At 41.1% G+C, this 17,966-nt stretch overlaps 2 protein-coding genes across 3 annotated transcripts; one reads left to right on the top strand and one right to left on the bottom strand.

Annotated features, from left to right (window-relative positions):
- The first annotated feature begins 500 nt into the window (after positions 1–500).
- On the top strand, positions 501–16,338 carry capn1a (calpain 1, (mu/I) large subunit a). Its single transcript, XM_078931416.1, has 22 exons — positions 501–701; positions 6,850–7,096; positions 8,444–8,513; positions 8,587–8,705; positions 8,781–8,914; positions 9,018–9,186; positions 9,273–9,356; positions 9,442–9,527; positions 9,599–9,673; positions 10,626–10,786; positions 10,860–11,029; positions 11,107–11,118; positions 12,732–12,943; positions 13,015–13,054; positions 13,130–13,195; positions 13,381–13,438; positions 13,545–13,609; positions 13,694–13,762; positions 13,903–13,981; positions 15,254–15,367; positions 15,469–15,527; positions 15,604–16,338. Exons 2-22 carry the CDS (start codon positions 6,851–6,853, stop codon positions 15,628–15,630), a joined length of 2,115 nt encoding a protein of 704 aa, XP_078787542.1. The 5' UTR covers positions 501–701; position 6,850; the 3' UTR covers positions 15,631–16,338.
- A 119-nt stretch (positions 16,339–16,457) lies between these two features.
- mrpl14 (mitochondrial ribosomal protein L14) lies at positions 16,458–17,947 on the bottom strand. Of its 2 annotated transcripts, none has more exons than XM_004077460.5 (3): positions 17,810–17,947; positions 17,522–17,615; positions 16,458–16,882 (listed from the first exon to the last, which is right to left on the bottom strand). In XM_004077460.5, the coding sequence occupies exons 2-3, from the start codon at positions 17,599–17,601 to the stop codon at positions 16,516–16,518; spliced, it is 447 nt and encodes a 148-aa protein (XP_004077508.1). In that variant the 5' UTR covers positions 17,602–17,615; positions 17,810–17,947; the 3' UTR covers positions 16,458–16,515. The 2 variants fall into 2 exon arrangements, with proteins under 2 accessions (XP_004077508.1, XP_004077509.1); XM_004077461.4 differs by having other exon boundaries at positions 17,693–17,833.
- Positions 17,948–17,966: the final 19 nt, after the last annotated feature.

Genomic DNA, 17,966 nt, shown 5'->3' with positions numbered 1-17,966 from the left:
TTTTTACTGTATGTTATATGTTCATCCATTATCATCAGTAATATTGTTGTAGATGTTGATTCAGTTCATGTTGTTGATGAACTTCTACGGAAATTCTATTCTAATCTAATTAATGTTATTAATATGTATAAATTTGTATTACATTGATTGTACTATAATTATTAAAATGTTTGAAACAAACTTAATAAAAAACAAATTGTAGTAAGACTTTTTTATGCAAATTTACAGCATTAAATGTTTGGAAATTTTGCATTTTCATATCATATAATCAAGTATGAACATTTATAGGTAAACTGCACCATTTGTCTTCTCTGAATGTTTATATAATCTTTGTATTACTTTTTAGTGAGTTTTACTATTGTAGGAAGCTAAGATTGTTTATTAAATAAATATTGAGATTTTATAAACTTTAATTTGTGGCAGTCACAGTAGAGAAGGGGAAAATCTACAGGTTTGTTTATTGTATTTTTCTTTTAGCGCCCCTTGCGGTTGGCAGTGGTACTGATGCGGCGGAGGCCCCTCCCCCTGGTCCTCTTCTGCAGTGTGCGCACGTGCCGGAGTCCCCTTGATTGTCAGGTTCCGGTCTCCCCCCTTAACCCCCCGGACCCGCAGGTAGACGCGCACCCCCTGATATCGGAGCAGTGAGCGGCCTCCTCCTCCTCCGTCTGCTCCTCCTCCTCCTTCTTCTCCTCTTCCCGGTGGTGAGTTCCGCGGCCTCCCGTTAAATCACTGCGGTAACGGTTCTGGTTGCAGGCAGGGAAAAAAAAAAAGGCGAAGTCGTCTTACGTTTTCACATCGTGGCCAAACAAACGGTTGTCGGTTTGACGCCTCAGAAATGTGTCGGTAGAAATGTCGCGAGCCTGTCTGGATCAGAACAGCTGCCGTGAGGAACGCTTAGGGCACGCGCCCGACAAGATGAACATGTTCCGGTGGCTTTTGAACAATGTGGTTTTCCGAGGTGGGGTCTGACCTCCTCTGCATCCCATAATTTCATGTGTCATAAGTATCTGGGGACCCCCCCCCACACACACATATACACATAAACAGCCGTTCAACAGCACAGAGAAATGTGGGGCCTCGGGGTGGGGGCTGGCCCCCCACAATGAACCTGTCTGCGCGACAATAAAGGTCGATTCCAGTTCATGAATCCTAAAAACGGACACATTTCATTTGTTGAACTTTGTATGAGGATTGCGTCATATCCGGTTTTCCTGTATGGACTTTGGCCTTCTGGAGATCTTTGTTGATGTTCCATAAACAGAAGTGACAGCTTCCACACAGGGAGCCGCTGCTGGTTTCCACACCGCCATGACTGGTTTTAAACAAAAAACAGAGTAAATCGGAGTACATGTCAGGAATCCGGATCAGATTGAATCATTCTGGATAAATCTTTTGTGTTTCCTCAAATCTCTAAACACGTGATTGATGTTATCAGTCGGAGAATTCCAAAGGCATCCTGTTTACAGTTTAAATCCATCAGATTGGTGTCAGTTGGAGGTTTGGTCCAGTTTGAAAGGGTGTTTTCGTTTTTCCAATGAATATACACTAGTTATACCATGGTGAATAATCAATGCTGATTGGCTGCAGTGATTAAAAAGGGATAATGGACGCTTAAAAACGAAGTTCCGGTCACGGAGCCTGAAGGTTACTGGGCAGGCCTAAACGACATTTGGTGTCTGAAACAACAGAAACTGGGAACAAAGGTGGACATTTGTAGGTCCCATTGACTGTACATGATAATGCAGGGCTCGACATAGCCATTTGTCCGCTGGCCCGGTCCTGTTTTTCGAGCAGTACGGACCACAAGACTTTATTTTTTACTTGTCCGCTCGGGCCACTAAAATATCTAACAATTAATAAATTTTTCACCTTTTACAATAAAGTATATTTTGCGAAAACATGTAGATTTACCTCGTCTTTATAATTCACTTTTCTGCTAGTCCTGTGTTCAGACTTCAAGGGTTTCTATGGGAAACCTTTTATCACTCTTCTCCTCCTCTCCCGCCTGCGCGCGCGGCTGTCACTGCCGAGCACCACGCGGCACGCGCTCACCCAATTTTTTTTCCAAACTTTATTGAATGTAACAATTCAATACTAAACAATGTTAAACAGCAACAACGAAGGAACAAGCCAGTGGGTTATTATTACATTTTAGGCAGATATATTTAAACTGACACACATATCAGTGCGCCCCCTGGTGGTTTTTCACCGCGATGATCATAAATCCAACACCGTCACAGAAGAGAGACTGAAGCATGTCAGAGATGTGGAAGACATGGCAGGAATAGATAGGAATATGTTAGTAGTTATTAATTAGTAGTATGGACAGCAAGATATTTAATGAATGCATTGAAGATGAAACTGTATGCACTAAGCTTTAAGCTGAATGTCAAAGAATCAAAGGCAACTCCAAATACCTGAATCTCAGACTCAAATGGAGTATAAGGTCAAACTACTTAATTTTGTTTTTCTTTACAACACTGTAAGCAGTAAGTATTTCTAGTTAGCTGAATGATCTCAGTAATTTAATTGTATTTAATTTTTCAATTATTTAATTTAATTAGGTAACTAAAGTAACTAAAAAGTAAATGTAACTTTGCAACAGTAACAAAAAGCAGAACCTTAAGGCAGTCAGGGCAAAAAAGTCAATAAAACTTCTTAACTATTGATTAGGAACAAATGTGAAATAGCAGTGATTAGAAGCAGCATGAAAACTTCTTAACTAGTGTTAACTACTACACTGCAGCGCTCTCTTCAAAACATCTGAAACAGACTAGAGCAGATTTAAGTTTGATATGCTCTATTTTTAGTCATTGAAAAGTGTATAAATAAGTGCTAGATGTCACCAGAATGCACCAAATTGCACCATATTAAAATTTTCCGGGGGGGCATGCCCCCGGACCCCCCTAAAGTTGCAAGCACCTGCAGAGCGGCGGGTCTCGCTGTGCGCGGTGTCGGGCCAGTAACTTTCAAAAACTACTGGCCCTGTGGGCCAGTGCAAATTTCTGGGCTATGTCAACCCCTGTAATGGATTAAGTGACTCCCCCCCCCTGGTGTTCCAAACAGGAAGTGCCAAGAAAGCAAAATCCCATAGACATCTATCAAGAAAAAAACAGCTATTACTCAGTCATTCTATATGGGAGCCGGTTTAGCTCGTGCTGGGTTACGGCGCCTTCCGTCCGTGAAACCTGGGTTCGAGGTTCGACTCCGGGCTACTCCCTATTCCCTTCTCTACTTCTGTAGAGAAGGTTGCGTCAGGAAGGGCATCCGGCGTACAACCATTGCCAAGATAACCATGCGAATCTTCCACTAATAACAGATGATTCGCTGTGGCGACCCCTGCTGGGACAAAAAAGAAAAAACTCAGTCATTCTATATGTCAGAATAAACATTCTTGCTATGCTCCTTTTTTTAAATATGTTCTTTAAAATCAAAATTTTTTATCATTATGTTTTGGTTTAGTGCAGGCTATTCTTCTGGCCAATCAGATGCCTCAGTTAAAAGTAGGTTGAGCCTTCTGGTCTCCATGCCCAACAAATTGTTTGATTGACAGATTACATTAAGGTTTTAACGGTACTACTACTCTTTTTGATTCTGCTTATCGATCCGGTATTTTATCCTCTTATCGATACTTTTTGAGGACGAAAAATAAATAAATAACAAATTAAGAACATAAAGTGTCTTATTTCCTCATTATGCAACATTAGTTTTTTTAACAAAACATTTTACTTTATACATGATAAAGTTACAATACAAACCTGGAATGCACGTGGATGTGCTAGACCAGGGGTCGGCAACCTGAACCTCTCAAAGAGACATTTGGATCAGTTTCCCACTGAGATGAAAGCACAGGGAGCCGCAACACTAGATGTGTTAGAAAAAATGTTTTTGCTGATATGTCGCGATATTAGTACTTGTATTGATTCAAAATGCTGTCAGGATATTTATTTAATTATTTTTATTCTTTATGATGTTGCGTGATGTTTCCTTTGATCTTTTGTCCATTTTCTACACCTTGAAGAGACTTTTCTGTCTGTCAAACACCAGAGTTAAGATGAATGAGATGATGGAAACAAATTCACTTTGTTGCAGACTCCTTTCTATTTATCTATTTTTCTTTAAATCCAGTAAACCCAATAAATTATATTAATTTCATGGATGACAACTATTTTTTTTATTAGGAAGCAGCTGTTAGTTTGTCTGGAATCATAAGCAGTGAGTCTAAGCCCCGCCCCCGCCTCTCTACCTGTTCGTTGTTTTTCCCCGCGTGCAACCCCCCCCTCCTGCGTGTTCAGGATAATAAAGGCGCCCTGACGAAAATTAAATTAATGTTACACGGAAATGGGTGGTTTTAGTCTAGGGGGATAAAAAGGATTTGGGGGGGGGGGGGGGGGGGGCGCTCACATGTCCACTACGAGATCGCCACTGACTGTCTTTCCAGAAAAACTTCGGTGCACACCGACGCGAAAAAACGCCACGCGTCAAAGCGCAAAAAAAAAAACGCCTCGGGTTCCTTTTTATTTTTTGACGTCTCACGTCGAAATCTATACGACCAATGAGAACGGCGCTTTTGCACACGTGTCTGGAGCTTCTGAAGTTACAGTAAAACACAACTTGGGGGCGCTCAGACTCAAAACTGCCTTGCTGAGCACACATACCAGCGAAGAAGATAGACGGCAAGTAGCGTCTACACTGCCGTGAAGAAATAATGACGGACATTCTAAAATATCCCTGAACTAAGCACCAGTTGGAGCTACTGATGCTTGAAATATTCATGTTTTCTCTGTATTATTCTGACAAGCGCGTAAATACTTGCTCTCTTAATCTGAGTGAAAAGCGATTTTAAGAAGCGTAAAGTTGCGCAGCGCCACCTTGTGTACAGGAGTATTTCTGTTTACATTAAGCGCCATCTAATGTCAGGGAATGAAATTGCATGTTCACTCGACTCATCGTCAGCGAAAATCGCCTGGGTGTGAACACAAAAAACGTGGCGAAAAACGCTGGCGAATAACACCTGGCGAATATTCGTCCCGGTGTGTACGGGGCTTCAAAGGCACCTAGATAATCTGAAAACATGATATTAATTTAACAAAAATACAGAGAGCCGCAGCACAGGGAGGAAAGGGCGGCATTTTGGACCGTTTAGCTCTTTGGTAGCGTCCTCCCCCCTGGTGCACACAAATAGTCAGACAGACCTCTCATCTTCAGCGAGAATAGTGAAATAGTGAATAGTGAAGCATTAATTAACGGAAAATTGACTGACTTGGTGAGTTAAATATGGCAGATAACGTTTACATCTAGTGGGACACACAAAAAGCGACTTTTCCAGTACTGATAGCAGAACGGTTGAGGTCAGATCTTAACGATACTGCGGTCTTGGAAGAACGTTGCCCCCGGGCTCGTTCAATACCGGGGCTCGGTACCCATCCCTAGTAGCAAGTGGTAACGGTGTGGACTTCCAACAATCTCAATCTGAAATGGTAAAAATATTTTCACTATGAAATGCTCACCATAAGCTTCTAACTTGAAATCATGTCAACAGAAATAGACTCTGAAAGCCTATTAGCCACAGGTTTACAACGACTTCTAATGTGGCTAAGCCAATCCCAATCACAAAATCGTACACACAGTTAGGAAGTACCAAGGGATGCATATAATTCATTTTATGACAGGAGCCTACGAGCCGGTGTAGGTACCATAACCGTTCGGCCTGGAACTTCGGTTCGGGGTCCTCAGACTAATGCTGACGTCACATTATGTGATTGGCTGTCCGTTGGTCCGATGACGTGTCAGACAGTGATTGGTCTGGACAAATTACAATACTATAATAGAAGAAGATACTATGAAGTCTGTTGTAAACAAACAGAGCTCTGGCACAGAGCGAGAATGTCTTCTAAAGGTGCCTTTATTATTCTTATAATTGTCATTGAATGCATGTTCCCGTATAGTTTTTTTAATCCGTGCGCCCAGTCCTTTATTATTGACAGAATGGTCCCGGAAGAACATTTAGCCGTGCTAACAACATTTTCAGCCACGGCTGAACTTATACTGGAATAACAAGCGGGTTGTGGCAAAATGTCTTTATAAAAATTACAACGAATATTGTCAGACACAATTTATGAGGGAAAATAACTTTAGGTTACAAAAAGGAACGCCAAATGAAAATTTTGTAGAGCCTGAGCAGATGTCGACGCTACGTACCGGTAGTTTGTCCAAGTGGGGTTACCATAGTGTGACGTTAGCTTCAGTCGAAAGGACCCCGAACTGAAGTTCCAGGCCGAACAGTTATGGTACCTACACCGGTATAAATTTTAAAGCAAGCCGCATTTTCCTTGGGCCGGACTTTGGACATGCCTGACCTAAAAGATCTTTGATTTATGATTGAAATGATGCAAATTGGTAAAAACAAAACAAAAAAAACATCATAAAATATGCAAAAACAACCATGAATGACTTTTTCTCTCCTCTGTTCCCTTTTTCTCAGCCTGCCAAAAGTGAAAAGGTATTTTATCGCCAACATTTTGTGATTTTTTTTTTTTTTTTGTTTTTTATTAGGCTTGCTGTGATTATTGGTGATTTTTTTTGACATTGCAAATGTTTTTTTTTCAATTGCTGTGTTTTTATAAATACAAATATAAGTTTTTTTTAACTGCAAGCAATACATTTATCATAAAATGCTGCAGTAAACGTATTAAACGTGAAATTACCCAGCATTCTTTTTCCTCAAACACACTCCCTCTACTTTGTAGTGCTTTCTAACTCTCAGACAAGTGTGCTGCCGATGAGTTTCCTGCTATTTATAGACGGCAGCGTGCATGCCACCAACTCCCTGTTTCTGTCTTGCACCAGTATGTATCCAGCTGGAGGGATTTCTGCTGCCATTTACAACGACAGGCTTCGCTCTGAGGGGATGGGCTCCAAGGACCACGCCGTGCTCTTCGCCAACCAGGACTTCGAGTCCTTGAAGCGGGACTGTTTGGAGTCGGGGTGCCTGTTCGAAGACCCCTGCTTCCCTGCAGAACCTCCGTCTTTGGGCTTCAAAGAGCTCGCACCCCATTCCTCTAAGACCAGGGGTGTGGAATGGATCAGACCCACGGTAAAAGACCAAAAACTTATGCCACACACGCTCATTCCCATTTTAATTACAATACCAAAGCACTTTTTTGATGTAGGCTGCTAATCTTTTTTCACAGTTCTTACTTTTTAATTTTAGTGCATTTTAAACTGCACCCTTATAGGCTTTTTACTGTAAGTGTTCAGTAACAATAGGGTGAACAAATATGATGTAAAACCCAATCATCATTCTTCCACCTCTGTGCTTCTCAGCGTTTTGCTGACCTACTGTGGTTTGACGAGTTTTATTTTAGAAACATTAACTGAAACCACTGAGAGATAAAAAAAAAAGTGGGTCTCTGCTGAACACGATGTTTATGCACCTCTACAGGGAGTCTGAAGTTGGCAGGAGGTGAAGTTGCTGATGTTCTGGGGGGTTTGAGGACAAAATGAGGATCACGATGTCAAACAAAAAAACAGACAGCTGATGCGGTTTTTGCCAAATGTTGGCTGATCGTCTGTGCTGCTTCTGGGAGCTGTGCGTTTTCACGAGCTTGTCGGTAACTGCAACTGCAAAGAGTTCTGCTTCTGCAGAGCTGATACTGACGATCAAGTGTTATTGATTTTTAGAAATGAGCCTCTTACTGAAGCTGCAGTTTACCGGAACATTTTGAATTAACTTTATTTAAAAGACAGTATTTTTTTGTCTTAGATTAAAGACCCACTTGAATCATCTTTTGATCTGTTTTCAAATCGTTCCTTGTGGTCTTTTAATTATGATTATGCTGTTTTTAGCCAAAATCCAAACCCTCACACACGCATGAAGCAACCCCACCCCCCTTTCCATCACCCATAACTGAGCTCTCTGTTCACATGCTTTCCTGCTAGCTTACAGCCCCTCACACCGCCAACCTGACAATAACGGTGAAACCAAAATGTGGCCATCTGCCCAACATGTTTTCTACGTCACAAATGGGATCTTTTCAAACAGTGATTTAGACAAAGAAATACTCTGAAATACAATTTCAAGCTGACTTTTTTCATGTAAGTCCTTCATTATCAAAAAAAAGCCGCAAGAAGATGTTAAAAACACCCAAGTGGATCAACAAGATGCTTACATGGTAAATGAAACGAGAGGAGGGTGTTTGTTCATCTCAGGGCTGTAAGTAAACATGTCAGCTACTGTCTCATGAGCAGGCTTGGGCAAGTAAAGGCAGGAACTCAGCTGATACCCCCCACACCCACCCAGCTGTTGGCATTTCTGACCGCTCCCCTAGCCTTAAAAAAAACAGGAATAAATGTCTCACGATCAAAACAAAAGAGATTGGCTTGAGTTCTGAGGAGTGGAGCGTGTGCATTTTCCTCGCTCAGACAGGAAATGTCTCCTCAGGAGCTGACGAGTGAGCCCCAGTTCATCGTGGGAGGAGCCACCCGAACGGACATCTGCCAGGGAGCGCTCGGTGGGTTCTCTCAGGGAAAAACAGCACAGTCATGGGGAGATTGGTGTTCCTGACCGCTTTCTGTCAACAACAGGTGACTGCTGGCTTTTAGCGGCCATCGCCTCCCTGACCCTGAATGAGAGGCTCCTTCACCGCGTTGTTCCACACGGCCAATCCTTCCAGGAGGACTACGCTGGAATCTTCCACTTTCAGGTTATTTCTGTCCTCCAGAATCCTCCAGAGCACTTTTATCTGAACAGGCTTTTTGATTATTGCTTTTTGCTGCAGTTCTGGCAGTTTGGCGAATGGGTGGATGTTGTGATTGACGATCGATTGCCGGTGAAAGACGGAGAGCTGATGTTTGTGCATTCAGCTGAGGGCAACGAGTTCTGGAGCGCCCTCATGGAGAAAGCGTACGCCAAGTGGGTATTGAACTTCTCCATAAGTCAGCAGGGGTGCATCAAACAGGAAGCTGCATCTTCAAGTGCTGCTGTTACATTGACTCGATTCTGCTTGTGCGGTCAGGCTGAATGGTTCCTACGAGGCTCTGTCCGGAGGAAGCACCACCGAGGGCTTCGAGGACTTCACAGGCGGAGTGTCTGAGATGTACGAGCTGCGGAAAGCTCCCAGAGATCTGCACAGGATCATCTCCAAAGCTCTGGAGAGAGGCTCCCTCCTGGGATGCTCTATTGATGTAAATCCAGAGAAACGTGATGAAAACATTTCAATTTGTCCCTAAAGTGTTAATTATGAATGACGGCAGGACTTTTGCTGACACAGATCACGAGTGCCTTTGACATGGAGGCCGTTACATTCAAGAAGCTGGTGAAGGGACACGCCTACTCAGTGACTGGACTGAAGGAGGTCACTATGTTTGTTGATTTTCCTCTTAGGGTTATGTTTTGCTTTGAATTTTCCTCATTGTCCCCCGCCCTTGTGATGTATTTAGGTCGATTACCGCGGCAACATGGTGCGCCTCATCAGGATACGTAACCCCTGGGGTCAGGTGGAGTGGACCGGAGCCTGGAGCGACAAGTGAGCTTCTGACAACCAAGGGTGTTTTTTCTTAAGCTTATAATCTAACATGCTATTTTCTGTCATTTTAGCTCCCATGAGTGGAATGATGTCGACCCGTCTGACCGAGAAGACTTACACCTGAAAATGGAAGATGGCGAGTTTTGGTACGAACGATCCAGAGGGATCGGATGTACAGTGTCCCGTCGTTTATCAAGGAAGTTCTAAAAGAACCCGCGACACGGGAAGCCATGAAGTAGGATTACAGATGTTTTGGGATGTAAAACTCTTCACTACACTCTTTAAACACTTTTCTCTCTCTTATCTAAACTCTCAGACCTCCATAGAAAAAAAAGCCCAGTGTTACAAAATGAAAACAAAAATCTGTTCATGATCAGATATTTTTGTAAATTTGGCAAACTGAACGCATTATAAACAGGAGACACGGCACAGAGGAGATTAAACAAAAATGGCTCACAGCCATAAATTCATATAAATATAATAATACTACGTATTCTAATAAACATAAAAATCAATCAAAAGCCCTGTACTTTGATTTACAGGCTGTAAGGATACATTATTTCGTTTTTGTAGCATGTAAGTATCTTTTGCAGCGTTTAACCTTATCTCATCAGTTCTGTGCGTTTCGCAGCTAGTTTTAACATTTATTTGTGGATGTAATCTTTGGTAGAAGTGCAGAAGGTCAAGACAATGTGATGAAATACGGTGGTCACAGTCTCGCTGTTTTGCCAATTTTTTGGGTCCAATACTGTACAGAATGCTTTCAGTTTGCCAAATTTACATAAATCTTCTGTTGTGATTAGATCCTCGTTTTCATTTTCTAAAACTTGACTTATTTTTCTATGAAAGTTTGAACTTTAAGAGAGAAAAAATGTGGGGAAAAAACACGAATGTCTAAAGAAAGTGTAAAAAGCCTTAAAACATCCGTAATCCTGCTTTGCAGAATTCACCAATCACAGGTTATTGTCATAACGTAACTCTTACGATGAACGGGGGAGCACTAAATGTGCGTTTTAGTTCAAAATTTCAAAAAATGTTTTCTAGATTTTAAAATAATCTAGTAAAATGTAAAATTATGCTACGCTCTTTACTTTCCAGGATGTCCTTCAGTGATTTTCTGAGGCAGTTTTCCCGTCTGGAGATCTGCAACCTGACTCCAGACGCCCTGAGTGAAGATGCCCTCAGCCACTGGAACACCATGAAGTTCTACGGCACGTGGAGACGGGGCAGCACCGCCGGGGGCTGCAGGAACCACCCCAGTGAGCTGCACAGAAAGGCCTTTCACGCCTCCACACTCACACCCTCCAAAGCTGACATCAACGCTCTGTGCAGACACCTTTTGGATCAACCCGCAGTATAAAATCACGCTGCTGGAGGAAGATGATGACCCAGAGGACGACGAGGTGGCGTGCAGCTTTTTAGTCGCCCTCATGCAGAAGGACCGCCGCAGGTATCGGCGCCACGGTCAGGACATGCACACCATCGGGTTTGCCCTCTATGAGGTGAGATCAGAACTTTGCTGATCTGGATTTGTTTCGAGTTGCCCGTCAAAAACCCTCTTTCTCATTGTGTTTTGCAGATTCCAGAGGAGGTAAGACCATGACCTCTCACGTCTGTTCACACTGCTTATCAGAACCAGAATCTTTCTTGGAATCAACACATTTTTTGTAGTCACTGTGATAAATAAAGAAGCTTCATGCTGATTTCCCTCCAAGAAGCTGCAAAAATACAAACTCTTGATACGGTGCTTTGAAAAAGTATTCACTCCCTTAGATGTTTTAGCCTTTTCTTACCTTCATGAATCACTTACAGTCAGTAAAAGGTGTCCTTTTTCACACGAAAAACTGTGGTGTCAACTTACAAACAGATTCCCACAAAGGAATGTCAATGAAACAAAAATATATGAAAAAATTATTTCCCTTAAATCAGTGTTTAACAGATGTACACAGAGGATTCTGTGTGGAGACATTTGCTCCATTCTTCTTGGCAAAGCTTTTCAAGTTCTGCCTGCATATCGGGAAGGAACAGCCGTTCCCAAGTCCTGACACAAATTCTTGATGGGATTTAGGTCTGGGCTTTGACTCCAGAACATTTACCTGCTCCTTTTTACACCTGTGTATCAATGGAAGTAAGCTTTGAATCGTTGTCTTCTCCTCCCGAGCTGTAGGCTGTAAAAGATGTCAGTGATTTTTGCAGCATTCACTCTGCCCTCCATCTTTTCAAGCCCTTCTACTGAGAAACATCCCCACAGCATGATGCTGCCACCACCATGCTTCACAGTGGGGATGGTGTGTTTTGATGAGTTTCTGCTAAGCATAACATCTAGTGTGATGACCAAAAAGCTCGATTTTGGTTTCATCAGAATCTTCTTCTACTTGATTGTGGAGTCTTCTAGATGCCTTTTGATCAACTCTGTTGGGGCTCTAAATTGCATTTTCTTCAACATTTGTCTCTCTACCATAAAGCTTTGACCAGTGAAGAGTCCAAGCAGCAGTTTCTATTAGTATAGTCTCTTCTATCTCGCCAGCTGAAGCTTGCAACTCTATCAAAGCAGTTGTAAGGATCTTGGTGGCTTTTCATACTAGTCTCTTACTTGCAGGGTCACTGAGTTTGGGAGAGCAGCCTGGTCTATTTTATCATATTCTCTCCATTTCTTGATGATAGATTTCCTAACACTCTAAATTCTTTGGATCCATCCTTTGAGTTGAACTTCTTTCGCTGAGCTTTTTTTGTAATTGTAGCGGCTCGTACAGTTTCTAGACCTCAATCACTGAAGCCACGCCCACACCACTCAGTGATCTTCACTCCACTAATTGTGAGACTACTGTCCCTAATTATTTCATCAGACCAGGGATGGGTTGGATTACCTGGTTCAGGTGTGTCCACCCAAGTAGAACATGCCAGACCAGGGGTATGTTGGAAAACATGCAGGAATGCAGCCCTCCAGGTCTGGACTTGCCTATTCAGTTGGAAACAATTACATTTCTTTATGTTTCGTTGGCATTACTTTGTAGGAATCTGCTTTCACTTTTACAATAAAGTTTTTTTTTCTTCCAGTAAGTATTTGTGTGAAAACGTTTTGTTGACCCTGATTTATGAAGACAAAAAAAAGGTAAAGCATCTAAAGGGATGAATACTTTTGCAAAGCTCAAATTCATTTAGTCCTTATCTGCATCGAAGCATTTACACTTCCTGTACCCTCAGTACAGGGGCTGTCACAATGTCCATTTGAAGAAAAACTTCTTCCTGAGTCACTCCTCATGCGCTCGCTCAGAGACCTTCATCAACCTGCGGGAGGTAAGCGCTCGGCTGCGTCTACCTCCTGGAGAGTACCTCGTTGTCCCCTCCACCTTTGAGCCCAGCAAAGAGGCTGACTTTGTCCTCAGAGTCTTCACTGAGAAGCAGTCGGAGACAGAGTACGTGTTCTTTTGTGAAGTTCCACTGTGTGTAGGAAACAAAGTCTGACCTGAAGGTGTTTTTGTCTCAGGGAGCTGGATGATGAGATTTCTGCTGACTTTGGAGATGAGGTACGTGACCGATGCTGTAGGAAGTGTCCCGCAGTGCAGATCGTCCTAAATCTCCACACATTTTTCTAAAAACAGGACGAAATAACGGAAGATGACATCGATGACTCTTTTAGATCCATGTTTGCCCAACTAGCAGGAGAGGTAAGCCCCGAAGAACATCTGTAAGATTCAGATTCCACAATCCGCCCCCCTCAGATAAAAAATACAAATCAAATTATAAGGGGTAATTTAATCATCTTATTTCTTTATTTGTATTAGGAATTGTTCAATAAAGTTTTTATTGAAATGCACGACATAAACATTAGTAAACAGTGATGCTTTTCCAGGACATGGAGATTTCTATCCGCGAGCTAAAGACCATTCTCAACAGAGTCATCTCTCGTCGTGAGTTTTTCGTACGACTTTTTTGAAGAGTTCAAATGCTCCTAACACTAACGATCATCCTGGTTTCTTTAGCCAGCCTAACTCAGATGCATGTTTGGCATTGCAGACAAAGACCTGAAGACGGATGGATTTAGCTCAGAATCCTGTCGGACCATGGTCAACCTAATGGATGTATCCTTTGTCATGTCTAAACTCCATTCTTTGCTGATTGGCATGGTCATTTCTTGCATCATTTCTTAACACTAATCTGCTCAGAAAGATGGCAGCGCCCGCTTAGGACTCTTGGAGTTTCAGATCCTCTGGAACAAGATCAGGAAGTGGCTTGTAAGGAGTCTTCGATTCAATTCCATTTTCTTTGTATAGCCCAAATTCACAACAAGAGTCGTCTCGATGGGCTTCGTCTTGTCGACAAATGAAGTTGAACTCTAAGCGTTTGTAGTTATGTGGATTTCTTCATCCTGCAGGGCATTTTCCGGGAGTTTGATCTCGACAAATCGGGGGCCATGAGCTCATATGAGATGCGTCTGGCTGTGGAGGGAGCAGGTACGATGCTTCTAAGCAAAATAAAATCCTGTTTTCTTTTTGTTCATAAAATTAAAAAAAAAATCTGTTTATAGCAGCTTTTATACGTTTTATATGAGGTAAATTTAACTTTAAAAGTTGTCATAGCTTTACTTATAAGAAAAAAAAATGTGAGCAGGCAAAACAACCCCCCCCCCCCCCCCCCAATTCCTTTCTTAAGATTGAGGAGGCAGCTTGTTAATCATTAACCTGTGATGAAGTAATCAGTCATAGCTGTGCAGACGTCTAGAAGCACAACAGTGTCATTAGGATGAGTGTTAACACGGCAGCGGTTATGTCACTTTGAAGTGCAGTAGCCTCAAATCTAAACCAGGAGGAATTATTCCAAACGAATCCCAGCTGAAGTGAGCTTGTTTAAGTTTTGGAAACGCAAAGTTGGTGAATGAATAAGTAAGTAAGCTTGGCCGGACTGTCTGGAGAGGCAACTGAAGATCTGCTGGAACAGAGAGCTGCAGGTTGATCAAAGGTCAAACTATATAGCTTTGTCCTCATTAGCTGCGTTTTTCATTGAAATTCTAGAAATGTCAAAAAAGCTCATTTTCGCAATGACACTTTCCAATAAATTTGCGCAATTTTATAGCCAATAGAAACACAGCTAGTGTTATGGTCCCACTATATAATCTCTGTTAGAGTGGTTGGAGAAAACGTTTTATCATTTTTGACAGCGTTTTCAACCCGTTACGACGTACTTTACCAAATCACAACGTACCATTTAATCCAGAACTCCACCTAATTCAGCGTCAGCATGACGGGGAAAACCCTAAAGGAATAGTTGTATTTAACAAAATTGGAAATAATTTCAGGCATGAGGAAGATCCACTTAAACAGAAATATGAGTAAACATTTAAAAAGAAAAACACTATAACAAAAGAACAGATAAATAAGCTTTAATAGCTCTTTTTCAACCTGCATTTTTTCCATCTGCTCCTGATTCTCAATGATTTGTGTATATATATATATATATATATATATATATATATATATATATATATATATATATATATATATATATATATATATATATATATATATATATATACACACACACACACTCAGAAATGCAATTTTAAGCTTAATTCTCTTTATATACGTGTCCTCCATCATCACATAAATGCAACAAGAACGTGTTAAAACACCATTTTCCTCAGAGTGTGTCTTGAATAAATTGTTTTAGAAAAGGTTCTCTATTTTTCAGGTTGTTTTTTTTAACTGTTTTTTTTTTTTTTTGAACAGGTTTTAAACTGAATAATCAGCTGAACCAGATTCTGGTGGCCCGCTATGCAGACAACGAGATGGTTGACTTTGATAACTTCATCTGCTGCTTGGTCAAGCTGGAAGCAATGTTTAGTGAGTATTCCTACTTCACGCAGAAATATAAACATGCATCGCATATTTACACCGTCCTTTAATGTGGGGAAAGTCGCAAACTGAAATCCGGACTTTTGCAGAGTATTTCCAGGAGTTGGACAAAGATGGATCAGGAGTTGTTGAGATGAATCTCACAGAGGTGAATAGAACAGTGAGGAACATATCACCCTGCTGTTATTGTCCCTTTTGTTTACCTCTGCCTCCCACTCTTCCAGTGGCTTTACCTGACCATGTGCGGCTGAAGAGTCCCAACTGTTCTGCAACAAGTGAAGTTACTGTGCCTGCAAGCTTGGAAGACCCCTCACCCTAACACAGTCCAGCCCGGCTACTCGTGTATCAGAAGAGCTCCCATGGTAGAGAAAAACCAAAGTCCGGTGAAGCCATGTGGGACCCGGCCTTATTTGATAAACTATGCAAATTGTAGAGCAGAAAAAGCGTATGTTGCTGTAAAAAAGAACAACATGCTGCCTGTGCATGGTTTGTCACATCACACTACTATCCATTGCAAGTCACTTTAACTATTTAATCTGGAATATCATTAAGTTTGATGTGTCAGCGTGTATTTTCAGTACATTTTAATTATCAGTTGTTTTGGGCCTCTGCAATTTTAATTTTTTTATAAACTGAGTGTCAAGTTGTTTTATCCTTACGCCTCTAGATGGCAGTAAAAACTAACTTTAAATATTGTTTTTACACTTTCTTTTTTAACATTACACTCGGTTAAAGTTAAAGCATAGTCTTTTACAATTATTTGCACAGGAATTATAGTTGAAAGAACTAAAGATGCCTCACTTTAGAAACACGTGAAGGAATTTACAGAAGTATGTCAGTGACCTGATGAAGAATGCTTCCGTCGAGTGTCACTAACTGAAGTCAAAATGTGCCAGTTATGTGTTGGTTTTTTTGCGAATGTATATTGTGCCTTCAATAAATGTTTTCCCTAAAAGGTTCACACTGTTTTGGTCACAGCATGACCCACATTGCAGCAGCTCATTGCACAGAAGAAAATAAAGGTCTCATATATCGACCCACGGATTGACTCATAATCTATATGCATGGAGAGTTCAAGTAAAAACAAATCTTTAATTTTTATTCAAAGCTGTAAAACTTGAACATCCATCTGAATGTTACACAAATGAACTTGCAATTGCCAACACTTTGGAGAAATCTCCCTCCATTTGCCGTAGATGCGTGGGTATTGGGACTTTAATTCTGGTTCCCGTTGGGTTGCCATTATCCTCGATCAAGACAACGTTGTTTGAATCAAACCGGGGGGTCATGCGGTCGCCTGGCATTTTGTGTCCAACAATTAAAGCTTTCTTTTTCTGTCCTTTGATGGCGAGCAGCACCTTGTCGCCCACTTTTCCAACACCGTTCTTGGTGTAGACGTGGATGACCCTCGGTGGCCGATGATACGGTGTATTTCCAAGAGAGCTGTTGTCCACCACGCGTACTCTTGTCATTTTCTGAATGGCAGCTGCAACCACAGACACGCTAACAAGAAAGAAAAAGACAAACTGAAATCTATAGAAAATCCAACAGTGACATTAGTCATAAACACATTTAGTTGACCTTTACATATTTGATGTAATTTTGCTGAAACTAAAGTAAACTAAAAATATAAAGTTTGCTATTGTCCCTGACCACTGCAAGAATCTGTAAACATTAACTTCAAGACATACTGTTTTTTCGGTAGTTTAAAAGCATAAAATATTAGAGTTCTTAGCAGAAGATCAAAAAATAACTTTTGTTAGAGGTACTCAGAGGGAAACCCAGGAAATGGAGCATCTATCTGCTTAGAAACCAGTTTCACCAACAAAGCATTATATTTGACCCGGCATGAGATCCTGCTATATAATTTTAAAGCTTTTTGTTTGAGTCTTGAAAGTGCTTTTCAATAAAGTTAATTTAAAAAAAAGAGAGCAGAAAAACAGATCAAACAGTTGTAGGTTAAAGCACTACTTTTTAACATATTACCTCAAAATCAACACATTTCATAGATTATTATTTAGCTTTGATTTTTATTTATTTATTATTATTTTAACACGTCCTCTGCTAGGCATATTGTTTCAGCACAGAAAACATGCAAGTAGCAAAGCTTCGATGGCCATCATAATACGTTTTTTTTCTTACCTAAACGCCCTCTGGAGGATTTTAGACGAATTCTGAACAATAAGCCCAGAAAAAGAGCCCGAAAGCCGCTGTAGAGCCATATCTTGAGCTAATGCTGCGAACAGGAAAGTACGGTTAGCCACGGGGTAAGCTAGCTACAAGTTAGCATTAAACAGTTTAGCGTAAACACACCCGCTAAAATGTTAAAATATCCCTTAGATGTTATGATTTATGCGCATCAATTTGTATTAATATATAAAATATAATGTGAATAACATTAATGGCATTGAAATCGAATGCTCATGTTACCCTCAACAACACTCCATGCAATGTCAAGGCTGTCGTCATAAACAAGCGACTCCTTTTCCAATCGCCTAAACTATTACACCGAAAACACCACAACTTTTATATTTTTTTAATAAGTAAAAAGTAAACTTTGAAGGTAATTATAAAATAAAACAATATA

Source organism: Oryzias latipes, chromosome 15 (assembly GCF_053564925.1).
Source record: "Oryzias latipes strain Hd-rR chromosome 15, Olatipes_Hd-rR_3.1".
In the NCBI taxonomy this organism is placed as follows: domain Eukaryota; kingdom Metazoa; phylum Chordata; class Actinopteri; order Beloniformes; family Adrianichthyidae; genus Oryzias; species Oryzias latipes.
Note: the sequence above shows the minus strand (reverse complement) of the source record. Positions and strands in the feature narration are given on the sequence as shown.